Source organism: Onthophagus taurus, chromosome 11 (assembly GCF_036711975.1).
Source record: "Onthophagus taurus isolate NC chromosome 11, IU_Otau_3.0, whole genome shotgun sequence".
NCBI lineage: Eukaryota > Metazoa > Arthropoda > Insecta > Coleoptera > Scarabaeidae > Onthophagus > Onthophagus taurus.
Genome location: NC_091976.1, coordinates 326,277 through 340,951, shown reverse-complemented (window position 1 = coordinate 340,951; position 14,675 = coordinate 326,277). Strand labels below are relative to the sequence as shown.

General features: G+C 33.3%; 1 protein-coding gene across 1 annotated transcript in view; it reads left to right on the top strand.

Moving 5' to 3' along the window:
• Nucleotides 1–2,711: 2,711 nt before the first annotated feature.
• Nucleotides 2,712–14,675, top strand: part of LOC111418396 (Transmembrane protein 131) — a 53,041-nt gene continuing 41,077 nt past the window's right edge. The window contains exons 1-8 of the mRNA XM_071199781.1: nucleotides 2,712–2,940; nucleotides 3,036–3,094; nucleotides 3,155–3,240; nucleotides 3,298–3,421; nucleotides 13,335–13,448; nucleotides 13,530–13,652; nucleotides 14,161–14,324; nucleotides 14,380–14,672. Coding sequence (XP_071055882.1) covers nucleotides 2,847–2,940; nucleotides 3,036–3,094; nucleotides 3,155–3,240; nucleotides 3,298–3,421; nucleotides 13,335–13,448; nucleotides 13,530–13,652; nucleotides 14,161–14,324; nucleotides 14,380–14,672 — 1,057 coding nt within the window. The 5' untranslated portion in view covers nucleotides 2,712–2,846. The remainder of the gene's footprint in view (nucleotides 2,941–3,035; nucleotides 3,095–3,154; nucleotides 3,241–3,297; nucleotides 3,422–13,334; nucleotides 13,449–13,529; nucleotides 13,653–14,160; nucleotides 14,325–14,379; nucleotides 14,673–14,675) is intronic.

Below are 14,675 nucleotides of genomic sequence, written 5' to 3'. Positions count from 1 at the left end.
TCCATAATCCAACGACTGAAATGTAGTCTTTGGATGCTATCGGTGGGTTTTAAGGCCTGCACCTTTTGGAAATGATATGGATGCAGTAGCTGATCTTTAAATACCTCCCAAACGGTGGTTTTCGGCACATTTTCTTGTATCGATAATCTCCTAGTGCTTACCGTAGAATTGATAGCTACTGCATCGAGCACCCTTTCTTCCACTTCTACAGTCCTCGTAGTGCATGATCTTCCACAGTCGTAACGATTTTCCTTAAAGCGCCCAGTTTGACACAATCTTCTATGAATAGAAGCGAACGTTTGTTCACAGGGAAGTTGTAGGTTTGGATATCGTTCTGCGTACAATCTTCGTGCTTCTCTGGCATTTCCATCAGCTCTACCGTACGTAAAATGAATGTTTGCCATCTGTTCGTTTGAGTATTGAACCATTTTGATTTAATTAAACGTAAATTATAATGGTTGTTGCAATAAAATAATTTTTTATCGACCGTTTGGCAGCAAAGATCAAGAAATGAAAGGAGCCTACTAAGATTTTTAGTGATAGTTTAATACAGATGTTTGTGTGCAGTATTTTACTTAGTATTATTTATCTTGAAAACGAGTGGTCGTAGACCATTTTATAAGTAGAACGTTTTTTATGTATTTTTTCCGTAGATTCTAATTTTGAGGTTAAAATAGTGAAAAGATCAAAGCAAAACAAACTATGGGAAATAAATTACGCCCCCTATCCCTTATTTCCGCAACTGCACATTCCTTCTAATTTTTTATTCGATTATCGTATTCGCCCCGTAAAAATAGCTGGATATGCAAAATTTCGTGTTTCTAACCCTAGTAGTTTTTGAAATAATGAGAAATAACCTCATATTGAACGTCTTCTTCAAAGCGCTCTACCTCCCTTAGGAAGCATTTTAGGACACACCTTTATATAAACTTTTCTTCATGATTTTTTATGTAGAATCACACCTTTCAATATATGAATGCAATTTCCGGGCACCTGTATAATACGCATAAGAGAAGACAACAAATTATCAATAGTAACTACTACATTCCAGGATGGATCTTTGGCTAAAGTTATCCACTTGATACTATGTCGTCCGGCGACACCACAGGCACCACAGTAGTGTCGCGCGAAAAGTATCGCTCAACGGCCGGCGTCACCACATTGGTGTCGCGCGTTACATATCGATCTAATGTAAGTAATCTGAATTTGCTGCCGGCGCCAAGCGAATAAATTTTTACGAAACGTGCGGACGGCAAAGTGTTAAAGTAGTTCAATTTCTAAAAAAATAAAAAATCCAACAGTTTACGTAGAATGTCACGGATTTTTAATAGGCAAAATTTTTGCTCCAACCTATCAATTCAATTTTTCTGAATTTTTGTCCACTATTTTTGTTCTGTCTGTTTCATCCTATTTTGATATATGGCCATAAATAAGTATAGAAATCATAAATATGTTTCACTCAATTCTTTCTCAACTCGTTTCTATCCACTCTTATATGTAGGCCTCTTCCATATTTTTCCATGTCTTTCTGTTTAACGCCATTTGTAGCCAATTTCCGGGGTCTCCACTGGATGATCTTTTTCAGTCATCGAATGCTGTCTTTTCTTGCGACTTATTCTACGCATCGCCACTTCAGGACATCAATCCTCGCCACACGTCTGTGATCTAAGAGCACCTTTGGATCTCCTTCAAAAGGACCTCCTTTATATTGAAATGAATCGCCTTAGATCTCGTCACCTTCCATTAAATCTTACTGAGGATCTGGCTAGAAACAACTACAGCATCAACTGGAACAAGGAAAAAGACTGGAACGCCAAATCCACCACCGGGAATATATTTATTTATTTATTTAATGTAAAAAATAAATATTTTTAATTTTTTTTATAATTATTTTTTATTTTATTTTGTTATTATGAGCAACAAAAAGTTTAAAATAATAAAATACAAAAATAAATAACATTAAACAAATTAATAATTTTAAATCACAGTTGATATTACTGTAATTTGTTAATTTCTAAAAATTAAAAAGTAAATACATTTAAAAAAATCTGTACCAATATTATGTAATCGATACAGTACATCTGTACATATAGTTAATAGTCATGACCACTAGATGTCAGCGTATATTATATATATTTGATTGTTTTCGAATCAAATTTTCTTAATGATTGTTTTAACGAAAATACGCCAAAATAATCTTCCGTTGTTAATAAATTAAATTTAATGAAACAAGTCAAACATAGTTCGTTAATTTAATTAAATTCGTTTGAGAAACTGTTTACAGTATTTATAAACAACGGTTCAGTGACTTTCAATTTTTCATAAAAAACCTTGTATAACAGATAAGAATACGATAAAGAAATAGATAAAAAAGGTGTTTATTTGCACACTGTCATAATATTAAACAGAGTTTATCATGTGTTTACAAAAAAAAATAAAACCACATAATTTGTGGTCGTTTCAAATAATTTTAAATTAAATTCATAATACCTACACACCAATATCTCCAATTACTTAAAAAGTTATTTTTATCAATTTAAATAATGGCACAAAAGTATTTTTAAATTATAAAGTTATAAATATTTGTTAATAATATAATAAAATGGCAGCAATTTTAATATAAATAATCTTTAAATTTGTGTATAAAATTCTTTCTGGTTCATAAGCCATACACTTCAAATTCCCTAACTGACGTCTGTCATTGCGCGATTGCTTTAGTGATTTTTGAGTCGAACAAAAGTGACAGATAGAGACGAGAAAATTTGCAAACTTCACAGAAATTTCTCACTGAATTAACATTAAATCAAAGCGAACCCAGTTAATTTGCAAACACAAATGTTAACACCATGCCGAAATTGCATGCGTCGTGGCCCCTTTTCATTCTTACGTTATTAGGATTGGTGGCAAGAACCCGTTTAACCATCTACGACGGCGGTCACGGTTTGTATATTTTTATACTTTTTGCTGTTTTTTCCGCAACCCCCACGTTGTCACGAGAAGGTCTTTGCTAAACAAACCCCCATTTGTATTTGCAGCATTTATCCCCAGCAGTCATGACCGTTATATCATGCAAGATATATCTTCTATGCATGAGGTATTTTATGCTATATATAAATTGTGAAACATGTGATAATTATTTGTTTATTTTTTGTAGGAATTATCTTCTGATATTAGTTCAACATTCAATAATTTGAAGTTAAATTTAAGGTTTGAACCAGAATTTTTGGATTTTAAGCAAAGGTGGGTTTTCTTTAATGAAAATTTCGTTGATTGAAGTTTTATTTTTTGTTATTGTAGACCTTTAGGAGTACCCCATGTGGAAAAAGTCAGGTTAATAAATGTTGATAGAAATAGAAGTGTTGATATGACTTCTATTTCTGGAAGTACTGTTCATTTTCATAGTTCTTTTTTTGAAAATAAGGTAAATATTTTAATAACTATTTGATTCATTTATATTTAATGTTAAGATTGTTATACGGATATATGAAATGATTTTAAGGATTAATTCATCATCTAAAAACTTTTGTGAAGTTGTGAAAATTTCTTATGAACGTAATAGGACAGAGTTGTGTAGATAGTATCAATGTGATAAATAGTAGTTTAATCAAATTTAATATTTCACTAAATTCTCAACATGACAATTCCCATAACACTTATTTCTCTACTACTTTCTCTATTTCAAGAAATAATTGTGAATTTTATGTGGGTGATATTATACCTGACATGTTATGTTCAAAATTTCGCATGTTCAAAAGGATTTTACATTTCACTTATATAACTTATACAGGTGTCTCAGCGAGACCAGTCATTAGACGTTTCTGGGGTTATGGCCAAAATAAAAATTTGAGAATTCAGACTTAAGTATTATCAATTACGTTCTCTTCGTCTAAAATATTTTCAGATTTTTAGCGCATCCGGTTATACCGGAAGTCGCCAACTACTTTATTTTTTTAAATGGAACACCCTGTATTTTTTTACATATTTGGATTTGTGTGTATTCAAGGGTTATAAATAACTTTACTTTTTGCAATTTGATTAGGCCGTTTCGAGTTATTCGAATTTTTCTAGAAAAATCAGCTCCAACAGACATTTGTTTAAAAAATCAGAGAACACTCGATTTTTGGGACATCAATTTAGGATTCAGAACATGATTAAGCAACATGATGGAGTATGTTTTGGTGCCGAGAACGGCTGTCTAGAACGTTTGGTCACTTTACTATGGCACGTTAACTTTTCAAAATTTGGAAGTACCATAACTTAATTTTTTTAAATGGCACACCCCATATTTTATTACTTAGTCGTCTTCGGTATCTCATTCTACATCTTTTATATTCCATATGTCCTATACCTAACGTTAATAGTTTGGGAGATAATTAGGGTTTTTTGAAAAATGCACACATCACAGTTACAGTTGCACGACAGCATTGATACATATCATTGATGATATAATTCGCGAAACCGATAGAGGTAAATTAACAGTTCTTTGCCTACTAGATTATTCAAAGGCGTTCGATACAGTCAATCATGAGACAATGGCATCAATTTTGAGGTATTCCGGTTTTGATGATAAGTCTACCCGCTTATTATATGATTTTCTAACACATAGACAACAAGCCGTATTTATGGGTGATGAACTATCTGAATATCAATACACTAGTTCGGGCGTTCCTCAGGGTTCTATACTCTCGCCTTTGCTTTATGCTTTATATACATCAAACTTTAACCAAGGGGTTATGCATTGCAAGACCCATTTTTACGCCGACGACACGCAAATATACTATTCTTTTCCGGCTCATGATATAAAACAGGCTTGTGTGCGAATTAATAGTGATCTAGAATATTTGCGTATCACCTCAAGCCGACATGGACTTAAAATTAATCAGAAAAAATCAAACGTTATTATGTTTGGTCCTCAGAAACAAAAACAAAAAGTCATTAATGACTTACAAATTTGTGTAAATAACGAATTACTACCTATTCAAAAAACAGTAAAAAACTGAGGCATTTTAATCGATGAGGGCCTTACTTTTAATGAACACGTCAATAAATGCGTTCAAAGAGCTTACAGTAGCCTTAGAATTATTTATACTAACAGAGCCTTTGTTAATCATAGTGCAAAAGTGCGCCTATGCGAAAGTTTAGTACTATCAATGTTTAATTATGGCGATGCATTGTATGCACCCTTTCTGTCCTATGCATTGAAGAGGAAAATTCAAAAGGTACAAAACACCTGTATCAGACTAATTTTTGGGTTGAAACGCAGAGATCACGTCAGCTGTAAGCTGCCGGTTTTAAAGTGGTTGAACATGCAGGGGAGAAGAATGTTGCATGCTGTAGGTTTTTACCATAAATTACTCACTCTACATAAACCAGCGTATCTTGTAAAAAAGTTGTCTTTTCGGGGTGACGTGCACTCGGTTAATGTGAGGTTTAAGGGAAGGCTATCTCCACCAATATTCCACACTATGAGTTTTAAAAAATGCTTCTCATACCAGATATGCAAAGTAATTAATGAGCTCCCTTCTAGTTGCGTATTGACAGAGTGTGGGTCTGCCGCCACCGCCAGGAGGCGCTATGCTGATTTTCTGTTTGGGCAGCAGTGTTCGCAATACCTGCAAATCTCTTAATAGTCACAGATCTTGCTTTTGCGTTTGAATGTTTTTGTAATCTTTTTGTTCTACCTAAATTTGTTCTTAATTTCTGGGGAACCCTTTCGAGTACTGACATGGTATCGATAACGACTTGTTATGGCCTTTCGTAGTATTCACCTAAGTATTATATGTTAAAACTTAGTAGTTAAAACTCTTGTTTTGTTTATAGCTTTATACCGTTGTCGCGATTCTTTTTTTATATTTAACACGCTATACTGTTTTTTTTCTCTTTATATACTTTATGGTGAGGTGGAAGAACAATATATATTGAACCTCACCGTAAGATTGATCAGTTGTTTATTGGAAACCATTTTTAGTTGTTTATTCTGAAGTGTAGTACATTGTGATCAATAAATATTATTATTATTATTATTATCATATGGAAATTTAGCCTAGCGTGCCATGAAAAACAAGCCTTCTCAATGAGTTCTTGTCAAAGACTCACTTGTTTACGTCACTTGATGCATGTGAGCTAATAATTATCTCTTAGGTTCCTTAATACTAGTACTGAAAAGAGTTAAAATCGATAACAATAACGAAAGTAATATTTACAAAAATCAAGAAATTCTTAATTTATTATCTATGTATGAAAAGCGCGACAAAGTTCGTAGTATGATTCCCAGATCTTTGGCAGCTCGAATTGAGGTGTTGGGACTGGGCTCGAAATAAACCAAGGTATTCACCTCTTCCGTTGCATTATCTAGTACATTTTTTGGTCAATTTAACACGTGATTAATTCGTCCAAAATGCAAAAAATTTGCTTCTATTCTTCTAAATTTATCTTTTGTCATCGGAGGTAAATGCGGATAATTTTCATTAAACATTCTGCAAGTTCTACTAAGAACTTTGTCGCACTTTTCGTGCACAAAAAATAAATTATGGATTTCTTCATTTGTATAAATATTATTTACGTTATTAATATCCATTTTAACTGGTTTTAGACTCACAAGCATGAAACAACATAAATCAGACTTTGACGTTTGGCAATAAGTCATTAAACATTTGTTTTCCATGGCACACTAGGTTAATATCGATATGATATGTGAGCATTTTTCAAAAAACCCTAATTATTTCTCAAACTATTAACGTTAGGCATAGGACATATGGAGTATAAAAGATGTAAAATGAGACGCCGAAAATGACTAACAATAAGTAATAAAATATGGGGAGTGCCATTTAAAAAAATGAAGTTATGGTGCTTCCAAATTTCGAAAAGTTAACGTGCCGTAGTAAAGTAACCAAACGTTCTAGACAGCCGTTCTCGACACCAAAACATACTCCATCATGTTGTTTAAGCATGTTCTGAATCCTAAATTGATATCTCAAAAATCGAGTGGTCTATGATTTTTTGAACAAATGTCCGCTGGAGCAGATTTTTCTAGAAAAATTCGAATAACTCGTAAACCTTCAAAACAGACAAATCAAAATATGTAAAAATATACAGGGTGTTCCGTTTAAAAAAATAAAGTAGGTGGCGACTTCCGGTATTATAAATCTGAAAATATTTTAGACGAAGAGAACGTAATTGAGAGTAGAACCCCAGAAACGTCTAATGACCGGTCTCGCTGAGACAGCCTGTATAATATACAATTATATTAGTATATGTAACCCCCTTTGTCTAATAATTAGACTCTAATTTAAAAGTGATTCCAGGTATCATCATGAGTTGAAACACATCCATTTTTATTTTTTACTAACCCCAATAATTTAGCATAAACAATTTTATTATAAGTATGAATATAAGTACGAAGGCTTTCAGGGCCGGTGTTAATTGAACTAAAATTAGAACTAACACTAGAAACTTTCGGGTTTTGCCGTGCGTCTTTTAAGGAAAGGAAAACTGGTTCAACTCAGGTATAGGGACATGTACTGAAGATTTGTAGAGAATTAAATTATCTACCTGATAAGCTAATCAAATATGGGGTGTTCCATTTAAAATTTTCGACATTTTTGCAATTAAATATATTACATTTTTGAACATCCTCCTGTACAACAGTGGTGTCCTTAACGTCGATCGCAAAGCCGTTTTGAGTCGATCGCCAACAAAATCTGAAATCCGAAATATCTATATCTGGGCCTCAGAGCAAAATTAATTAATAAAAATTTCGGAAAATTGCGGCGCGCAGCTTTTAACCTTGCGCCTGAAGAGCAATAACTGTGATGAATGGCACATTGTGGAATAAAGGCATATTGAACAAGAATAACCTGTTAATCTATAGCACAATACCAATGATATATGGTAAAGACCATATACAGGATGTCCCGTATCTTCCGCATCAGAGCATTATACGGTTGTAGGATACATTATTCTGAAGCGATCTTTCTAATAAAATTTTTTCGAAATGTTTATAATAACCGCACTGGAACTGTTTAAACCAAAGAAATTGTATTTATAGAAGCCGCATCGCCTATGTTCGCCCCTATACCGGTTTGAAGCCAACGCAAGAGCATTTGTTTGGAAACAAAATTGACCTTGGTCCTAGCGACAGTGGCGTATACGATTTAGATGAAATTGATCAGACTTTATCCAGTGGCGTATCCAAAGAGCATCCTAATCTCTTATATAAAATTACAATTAAAAATTGATTGTTAAACTAACTACTAATTGAAATATTATTGTCGTAACACCTTTATAAATTGTAGAATGCATTTTTTTTCTATATCTTTGTTAAGTTTTAATAAGACTTGACAGTGTTAAACACAATAAATATAATGTAATCTTTTAAATTAATCAGAGGACGTAGAAACAACTACTTGAAGAGTAGCACTACGTAGAACAACTTGGTAAATGATACAAGTATGTATGTAGTATTTTGATTGATAAGTTTTATACCTATCTAACTAAAAGTACTAGTATACTCTACATACAAATTATTTACAAAGAAAATATAAATAAATAAAAATGAAGAAAAACGAATCATTTATTGATGCGCAAATAGGTTTATTTTAGTGACATGCCTTATTCTAGGGGCAATAATATTCGGGAATGTTCGGCGATAATCGGCCGCTGGTCCGATCTGTGCACGTTCATTGTTTCAACTGGTTTCGACAAAGGTTGTTAGTAAACAAACCGCGTGTTGCGTTGGCTTCAAGTTTTAGTGTTTATAACTGCTTTTGTATATACAATTTCTTTGGTTTAAACGAACTGTTTTTCGTCCAATCAGCAGATCGCAATCAGACTCAGGTAATCGGTGCCACCCTCGGTCGGTCCGCTACGCCGATGATAACTCGTTTCCCACGTGAGTACACGTGGGAAACGAGTTATGACCAGTGGATTCTTCACGCGAAGAGAAATAAACTTTTTCGGTGAATCAAACTCGTCCGCTATTGTACAAAAGCGGATAACTTTAAATTGTTCTCGTGCGGTTATTATAAACATTTCGAAAAATTTCATTAGAAAGATCGCTTCAGAATAATGTATCCTACAACCGTATAATGCTCTGATGCGGAAGATACGGGACACCCTTCTATAGTACCCTTCTACCTACTAATATACAGGGTATATTAGTAGTGAAGTATGGCCACTTAATGGAAAAAGGGAAATAATTCTGAAGGCTGCAGAAGTGGATTACTGGCAAAGACCGACAGGGAAATTAAAAGTGGATCACTAACGACAGAATTAATTCAAAATAAACAGCTCAAAAGAGAACGTATCCAAAGACTATATATATTATTTATATCCCATGACAAAGACTGACATTTTTAGCATAATAATGTCTGTGAATAACACGCAGGCGGCAGGACCAAATGACATGCTGGTAAAGTTATTAAAAAGTATAGCGGATATTATTAGATAGTAGTTACTCCGATCCATAAGAAGGGAAATAACAAGCAATTTGATAACTATTAGTCCTGTAACATTAGTATTTAATATCGCCAAAGTATTTGAAAAATGTATCCACAAGTATTGTCAATTTTTTGATACTTGCCTACTTGTAAGGAAGAAATACTGAATGTGGAATCTATCAAATATCAAATAATATAAAGAAAAATTATGGAACATTGGTGTGAGGGGAAGTAATATGTGAAAATGAGAAGTAAGGATGGTCAGCTGTACTTTTGATTATAGACATACTAAAAGAGGAGTACTACAGAGAGTCACACGCGGCGGACTTTCAGTCCGCAATTGTCAATAGAAACGATCGTCGGGAAAAATAATAGGCTCAGATATTTGCAGAACAATTTAGCCGTCTTAAGGGGGGAAGTACATTTAGACGAGCTAAAATAAGCGCATTTTCAAGTTATTTTTTCGTAAAGTTGAAATTAGTTTAAAACCTTTTTGATACCCACTACTATTTAGTGATACTTTGTACTATAAAAATATGTATTCACATATTCTAAAACTTTTATAGGCGAACGGCAAATAGTGATCAGATAGGGAAACGTTACGGAGTGAGCGGTTCCGTTTCAAACATTCTAGCATTCGCTACAGTGGTTAGAATTACTTGCGAATGCATTTAAATTGTTCCCAACATTCATATCTTCTATGTGAACCAAAAAAAAGTTTAAAAAATTTAAGCATTTAAAAAATACAGGTGTTTTAAAATAATGTTATAACTTTTTAAGAAAATATTGATATATAAATTAATAAAAAAGTAATTTTTTAACATAACTTATGTATACTTAGAGGTTCAAATAGAAGGTGATATTACTATTTATATGTGTAACAATTTTATGAAAATCGGTCAAGTAGTTTATTAGTTATCGTGCTTATAAGGTGTAAATACATTGATTTGAGAAAAAGCGCGTTAAAGTTTCAAGTCGTAAAAACAAATTTTTTTCAATCACGAATAACTTGTTGGCTAGTCTGCAATACCCGGACCGTATAACAGACCTTCAGCTTCTTCATAAAATTCACTTTCGATCGCCAACTGGTCTTTTTGTGCTTTTCGAGCTTCTTTAAACACAGATTCGTTACATCGTTCCTGCCGAGTAATTCGATGTTCGTCCATTTGTTCAGCGTATATGTTGGCTTGCCTCCCAATAATTAGATTTAATTTACTCATTATTTCCAATATACTACTGTGTCCTTCATTAAATAAACTAGCCACAATATATGTACTAATATCCACTATTTTTAAGCCAGAATTTAGGTGCTTTGGAGCCAATCGCCAAATAGTAGAGTTGAAACTTTCATTGGCATTTTGAGTGTGGCCCCCCAAACATCTTATTAATAAATTTTCTCTGGATAAATCTTCATAAATTGAATATATGTGTGTCCGAACATCTGGATGCAATGGCACTGGATGCTTCATCAAGGAATCCGACCCATTTGATTTAGCTTTTTGCCACTTGCACCAGCTCTCGGATCCTGACGGAAAATGTTGGTGATTTGGATTTTCATCTGTAGAGCACATGTGGTAATAACTAGCCATTATCGTTTTTTTCATGTCCTCTGCACTGTTGATATTTCTACGGATAGCAAGACCGTAGTATGTCGTAAGTTTTCTGATTAGAGTATCTGTCAATTTTCCTTTTCCGCCAAGTTTGTATGTTTTTTTTATGTTTCGTAGTCGGGATCCCATTCTCTTTTCAACATGTCCAATACATTCATTTTTAATTACTGGAAAATCGTCGCCATATGGATTTTGTTCTAAAATTGCTTTGAACGTTTTGGAATCTCCGTCCCCTATATAGTTGCCGTATTTTACACCAAACTTTTTTTCGGATCTCAAAAACATCTCTATAATTGCATCGACTTCCATTTTCCGGCAGACCCTCGTGAGTTTTTATGCAATTTTCTTTATGTTCTTCATACCAGTCAATATATTCTTCTGTATTTTCTATATTTTTATAAAATGTACAGGCTTGACAATAACTGCTTTTTACAGCTACATCGATAACTTTACCAGAATAGTACCCAATAAGCGATGTTACGCCGTATAATGATTTGAATCCGCGCTTTTTCCAAGAACCATCACCAGATACTTTTAAATTCAAGATTGACCTTTCTTGCCTTTCATTTTCTTTCTTTTCTTCTTCAACAGCTTTTCCGTTGAAATATTCGAACACCGATTTGGTGGCTGAATGCTGATGTTTAACAATATTATTGTATGCACTATTACTCAAACCGTCGCATATATCCATAAAATTGCAAAATAAATTTATTCCTTGCCTCCCAATGCCCAGCAGACGCATAACAAAAACAATTCTACGATTTATTTCATAACCAGTTTGAATTAACGGTCCGGAATTTATGTCTCTTCGGCCACAATGACAAAGCAAAACGAGCTTGAACCCAAGACCTCTCATTCCATCTACCTCAAATTGTATGGTATCTTTACATTTGCAACAAATAACAACATTAGCCAAAGCACTGAACACGGTAAAAAACTCTATCAAATGATACGAATGTTGTTTTATTCCCACAGAAGTAAAGATACGGAGTTATAAAAACCGGGAAGACTTGTAGATTGTTATCTATAACGTACTTGTTAAAGGTTTATAACTTCTACAATTTAAATCATTTGAAATTAAAACTTCATAGAATCAAGAGCTTAAACAAGATATTGCTATAAAAATAATCGATTTTTTTGATCACGTGATCATGCGTGAGTCACGTGAATCACGCGTGAGTCACATAGTTTATATGTATAATTTTCACGAAGAACGCGCACCGGGAAAATACGCTATTTTAACGGAAGTATTTAGAATTTCGCTTTAAAATTTTGCTATCATATTCTTAAGATGTTCAGGCAACTTTTTATGGAAAAAAAAATTTTGAGTTTTTTGACGGTTCTACATGAATTTCCCCCCTTAAGATGCGAACGGCAAAACCCGAATGTTTCTAGGTTTAGTGTTAATTCTACTTCTTTAGATTTCCATACGCTCTTTTATTATTACTTCCGTAGCGATTTTATCCGATCCTGCTTTATTGCTTTTTATTTTGTTTATTGCAGCTATCATTTCACTATAAGTCGGCGGTTTTTGTTCGCTGTTGTCTGATGAGTTCGGCCAAACCGTGTCGTTGCGTTCTTCTTGTTGTGTTCTCAGCTTTTTTTATAGTAAACTATCTGTCTGTCCAGTATTTCACCTTGCTCCATCAGAATTCGGCTCTCTTTTTCCCCGGCATATTATCCTAGGTTTAAATCATTTCCTATTTTTATTTAGATTCTAGAGTGTTCTAATTTCTCTATTCTCTCAGCTTACCGTTTATGAACCCGATTTTCCTCCTTTTCCCGCGCTCTGCACTCTTGTGTTTACACTGCTCTAGTTTTCTATAGGCTTGATTGTTTCTTTCCTTGATTGAACTGGCCGGTATTTTTTTTTTAATCCTAGAGCTTCTTCTGGGGCCTTACAGATAACATTTATGATATTTTAACACGAAATCGTCAGCTTTGGAGGATTCCAGCTGACGATTTTAGGAATCTAGGAAGAAGTCTATATGTTTGAACTATGGACTATCAATAAAAAAGTACAAAGTAAATTATTTTAGAAACATGGATAGTAAGGAATATTTAAAGATTAAAAAATATACTAAAAATAGATAGTAGTGCTATTTATTTATATCTGAATTAAAACAAAAATGTTCTTATTTCCTCTTTAATTCCTCAAAATAAAGCAATCATAACCCTAAGTTAAAATGGAAAGTGTTTTACTTAGAAGTTGGGAGATCTTTAGATGTTAGAATTTGTCCTTATTATGTATTAACATTTTTTGTAACATATATATTGCTTATTATAGAAAATTCCACCTATGGGAAATACAACGTTCAATGTTGTGTTTCTTGGTCGAGAGGAAGGATCTATTGAAAGTAGTTTATACATTCACACTACAGAAGGTCATCTAAAATATCGTGTTAGTAGAAATTTTTATGATAGTAAATGATTGCGTTATTAATATAGAATAAAAATGTTGATAATTTTGTTCAATTTACAGGTAAAGGGGGCTAGTACTTATAGTCCATATAGGTTAAGACCAATCGTGGGAATAAAACTTCCCATCAATACTTCGTTTGCACCACTCATCTACATGCACAACCCTCACACGGAACCTGTACAGGTAAATTCTATACTTGATATATTTTTCTTTGTATGAAACAATTTTTAAGTAACCAGAATTTCGTATACGAAATCAAAAAATCATTTCAAAATTTTAAACATTAATTAAATATTTGGTCCACATTTTAAATCAAAAGTGTTTAAGTGTTGTGTTAAATACCAGTCAAATAGATTTATATTCAACCTACATTTTCTAACCTTTCTACAAGATAATACTGCATACATCTCCCTTTACACTAAATTAATACGAGGATAGCGCTAACTAGAGGTCTATTTGACCAGCCACAAGAAGGCAAATTCAAACAGTTGCAGAGAAAAATATGATACACCATCACGGTAAAAGCGATTACTTGGAATAATGGGAATTGTCCGAAAAATTAAAAGAAATAACTGTTAAGAAATATTTTTTCTGACTTTTCCCTTTAATCTTTTGACAGTTCTATTACCTTCTCTTTATAAAAATTCCTCTTCTTTTGTAATTAAAAATAATGTTTCTAAAATAATTGTAGATTGTAGAAGTTTATAGTAGCGGTGGTGATTTTCACTTAGAACTACCCAGTGGTGAATTAGAAGGTCCAAAAGATCTCTGGGAAATACCACCGCTTGAAACAAAAGCCATTATTCGAGTTAGTTTTCACGCAAGATCTGAACAAAATCATACTGCCTACGTTCGGTAAGTATATCAGTTCTTTTTTTCGTTTCTATTTTGTCTATGCTTTTTCTTAAAGAATTAAATTAAATAATACCGATGAAATTTTGGTCGTTCCATTGGAAGTGGAGGTGACTTCTTCAGCTAGTTTCTTTCATCCACAAGGATCGGTCGATTTTGGTATTGGGGGTTCGTTGGATCCAGCCAAGAAGTTGAAATTAGTTTTGCAGAATCCACTTAGGAAGCCCATGAAGATTCATAGCATAACGACCACATCAAAAGCTATTAAGATTGATTATGATAGAACGAAGCTATCAGATGCTAAAATGACAACAGATGATTTATTAGAAGTTGGAATGTTGACTCTTGACTGTA